At 36.7% G+C, this 4,345-nt stretch overlaps 1 protein-coding gene across 1 annotated transcript; it reads right to left on the reverse strand.

The window, feature by feature from the left end:
- Nucleotides 1–630: 630 nt before the first annotated feature.
- Nucleotides 631–4,020, reverse strand: LOC140966809 (receptor-like protein EIX2). The gene has a single exon (XM_073427072.1). It carries the CDS (start codon nucleotides 3,848–3,850, stop codon nucleotides 767–769), a length of 3,084 nt encoding a protein of 1,027 aa, XP_073283173.1. The 5' UTR covers nucleotides 3,851–4,020; the 3' UTR covers nucleotides 631–766.
- Nucleotides 4,021–4,345: the final 325 nt, after the last annotated feature.

The raw sequence follows: 4,345 nt of genomic DNA on the forward strand, positions 1-4,345 counted from the left end.
TTATTTTTCTACAATTAGACTTTCAAATTTAAATAATATATATGATGGAGATTTTGTTATTATGTATATACATTAAAATATTATTATTATTTTTTCTGAATTTTATTTAAAAAAAATTAAAAAATTCAAAATCGGGTTAATCGAGTTGATCGGATTGAATTGGGTTCAGTTTCGGGTTGAGAGTTTTTGGGTTGGCTCGGGTTCGGGTTGGGTTCGGGTTGATTAATTTTTGAATAGTACTATTTCTCAACCGACCCAACCCATACGAATTGACACCCTTAATATATTTATTGTAGAATTTGAGTGAAGTAAATGATAAAACTAGAACGTTAAATTAATTAGTGTCTTCTTCTCGTCAAACGGTATCTAATTTATTAGTCAGTGGTTCTCAACTTAAGTCAGCCTCATTGAGCTTCATTTGATTTTCACTCGTAAAATTGGTTTATTTTTCCTTTGTTCTTTTGGGTATTGTAGGATTGTATTATATGTTACTAAGCAAAGTCTTTGTTCTTTTGAGAAGATTACCATCATGGCTTCATCCTACAGTCAAATTGAAAAAAGAATTGTGTTATGCAAATAATATAAAAAAAAACATTGAAATAAAGATTTTCATCAAATTTTGTCAATAAGAAAGCAAAACATGATTTCATCTTAAACCAAAACACAACATCAAATTTTTCCTCACATGGGAAGTTGTCGTTAAGCTTATAAACAAGAAATCTGAGTATTGAACTGCTTACATGGTACATTGGCCTATTTGAGCTGGCTATGGCCTTCTTCTAGCAAACAAAAATTTACTCACAATTTTGTCAACGAAATCGAAGTACTTATCACTCCATGGTTTTCTCATCATTAACACAAGGTAAGGAACAAGGATGCCAGCTGCAAATCCTAAGCCAATACTGAGGTAAAACCATTGATCAATGAATTTGTTGTTGCTGTCATAAATAACATCATTCCCTAGGCCGGACTTGTCTTCGTCAGGGCACTTCACAAGTGGAGTTCCGCAAAGGCCATGGTTTCCCTCAAAAGAGTGCACGTCAAATGTCAACATCTGCCCTGTATAAGGTATCTTACCAGATAAATTATTGTTCGATAGATTAAGGTAACTCAAGAATGATAATGAAGCCATGCTAGGAGGAATGACACCGAAGAGATCATTGCTTGATAAATCTAGAGACGCCAGTTGACGAAGCATTGAAATATTTTCTGGGATTTGTCCAGTTATGTGATTTCCTGACAAATTCAAGACAACTAGATTTCGCAGTGCTGTTAATCCGACAGGAAAATCTCCAGATAAGTTGTTTCCAGATAAGTCTATGGCCGTCACTAGAGACAGAGTCTTGGTGAACTTCAGAAATTGATTCTTCAAATTCACAAACGAACTTTCTTCGTAGTATAAGCCTCTATATTTTCCATATAAAAGGTATTGGTTCGTCATTTGCTCCTGTGCCATGGCCTTTAAGTCTGCGAAACGTGTTGGGATTCTCCCTGTCAAGTTGTTTTCTGCAAGATCCAAGATTTGGAGCGAACTTAAGTTTGAAAACTCGATTATCATTTTGCCTGAAAATGCATTTGACCTCAAGCTAAGGATTCTTAGACTGCTAAAACTTTCACCCAGCCATGTTGGAAGATCGCCTTTTATTGTATTTTCTCTGAGGTCCAGAGTCTCCAATCTTGATAAATTTTTCAAAGAAGAGGGCAGTCTGCCTGAGATCAAGTTGTCGCCGATATGTAGTGATTGAAGCTGATTCAATTGTCCTAAAGAATCTGGAATTGTACCAGACAAATTATTATTTCTTAGGTCCAACACTTTCAAATAAGAACAATTGCCTATGCTTGAAGGTATTGTTCCCATTAGACTATTTCTTGAAAGATCTATCACAGAAAGTGAAGCCATATTTCCTATATCAGCTGGAAGCTGTCCTGTGAGCTGGTTATTTGAAAAGGAAAGAAAGATTAAATCTGGCATGACATCACTGATATTATTCGGAATCAGGCCTCGGAATCTGTTGTTCGAGAGATCAAACAGCTCAATCGGGACTTGAGGGAGGGGAATTGGTCCTTCAAACAGGTTAGAGCTAAGATCAACATCTGCAAATGGAATTACCTTAAAAGAACCTGGCAGTTCACCTTGTAACTGATTATACGAGATGTTTAACAAAGAAAGATTTGCTGAAAGATCCCAAAACCAGTCAGGAATAGAACCTGATATGCTTGCGTTAGAGATATCAAGAAACATTATCTCATTCTGAGATTTAAGCCACCCTGGAAATGGAGGACCTAATCGACATGAACCCATGACAAGATTACGTATTTGAAATGGAGGGATCCAATCAGAACTGACGTTCAATATGAAAGAATTGGAAGACATCATTAAGATCTTTAGCTTAGTAAGGTTGGAGAAATGAGACTCAGATACAATGCCTGTCATATAATTGGAAGAAATATCAAGAACAGACAACTCAGAGAGCTCGCCAAAGCTCTCGGGCAGAGTTCCGTTCAGTTTATTCCACGCCAAGTTCAAATCAGTCAAATGCTGGAGTGATCCTAAAGACTCTGGTAAAGGGCCAAAAAAGAAATTGAGACTCAACGACAATTCCTCGAGATTCTTGATTTGTCCCAACCAATTTGGCAATCTTGAGGTTAGTTTATTGTTGGTCAATCTCAAGATCACTAAGCTAGGTAGAGTGACATCAGCACCACAAATTTTAGTCTCTTCGAGTAAATCTGGTAAAATTCCAGTAATTTCATTACCAGAAATGTCAAAATATGCCAACTGACAGAGTGAGCCAATTGTGCTTGGTATCCCGCCTTCTACATAATTATCAGACAGGTCGAAATGAGAAAGGAATGCCATATTTCCCATACTTGAAGGGAGTTTACCATGTAATTTATTGGAAGCTAATTTAAAGAATTCTATGCTTTTCCAGCTTCCATTGAAAAAGGAAAACACACTGGCGCTTAGATTACCATTAGACTCAAGTCCCAAGAATTGTAGATAGGGCAACTCTCCGAGACCAAGAGGAATCCTTCCTCTGAGCATACAGTAGCTCAAATCAATATACACAAGGCTACTGATATTGACAAGCCAATCGGGGAACTTTGAGTTGAAGCTGTTAAAACTGAGGTCCATCACAACAAGTGAAGTAAAATTGGGTGACTTTAAGGAGGAAAGCGACCTAGAGAAGCCACAGTTTGAAAGATGCATTTCTGTCAAATGAGGCAGCGTGTTGAGAATTTCCAACCAGTTTGAATCTACCAATGAAAGGTCAACATTTTCCATTCCAAGATATTTCAAAGAAACAAGACTAGATACCCATTGAAAACTGTCAACACTTAGTCCTGGAAATCCTGAATTAGACACATCCAGATATTTCAAATTAGACAGATTTCCAAGATTTTGAGGCAACTTACCACTGAATCCAGCATTTGACAGATTGAGATACCGCAAATTCGTTAAAGAACCGATGAATTCAGGAATTGGTATTCCTCCGAACGTGTTGAAACTCAAGTCCAAACGCTTCAAGGATGTCAGCTGCATCAGTGAAGGCCTAATTTCTCCACTCAAATTCAAGAATCCATACCTGGCATTGCTAAATGGAAAAGGGTTGTGAAGATCAACGGTAATAACACCACCGGTGATGTTATTGCAACCAATTCCCCTCCAGTCACAGCAGTCGAGGCCACGCCAAGACGAAAGCGTGTTCTCGGAATCGTTCAGACCATTCTTGAAATCTAGAAGTGCTTTTCGATCATTGGAGCTGCATGTCACTTTTGTTTGACCGTTAACGGCTGTTGATCTGAGAATGACGACAAGAAGATTAGTGAGTAGAAGAAGTCTCTCCATTTGGTGAACTGTATTAATGGCAGGTCAAACTAGACAACCATGGCTCCTGAATCTCTTTAAATATAGATATTGTTTCTTTATTTCCTAGGAAATTATATATATTGTACAAGACAAGAATGATTCCAAACTGGAAATATGGGATTTGTCAAAATGCATGCTATCAGAGGTTGGTGACGTTTATATGTTGACTATGACTCTCTAAACTCTGTTTTATCATACTTATTAATCTATTCGAACTAAGTTTCGTTTTCTCACATCAGTGGAAATTTTAAAATTTTAATTTCGACCTTCGAAATTTTCTTTAGTATCAATTTAAAAAATTTATATAGTGTTTAGAATTGTTATCTATGTGTATTTAACGCTGACTCCAAACTATTACGGATTTTAAGCGGATATAGTCTTTCTTGTATATAATTTTCAACACATCTTTCTCATTTGATCATCTAATCAAGTCCACGATTATATACTAAATTCTTTATTTAGATCGCACTAGTG

Source organism: Primulina huaijiensis, unplaced genomic scaffold (assembly GCF_012295235.1).
Source record: "Primulina huaijiensis isolate GDHJ02 unplaced genomic scaffold, ASM1229523v2 scaffold208040, whole genome shotgun sequence".
In the NCBI taxonomy this organism is placed as follows: Eukaryota; Viridiplantae; Streptophyta; class Magnoliopsida; order Lamiales; family Gesneriaceae; genus Primulina; species Primulina huaijiensis.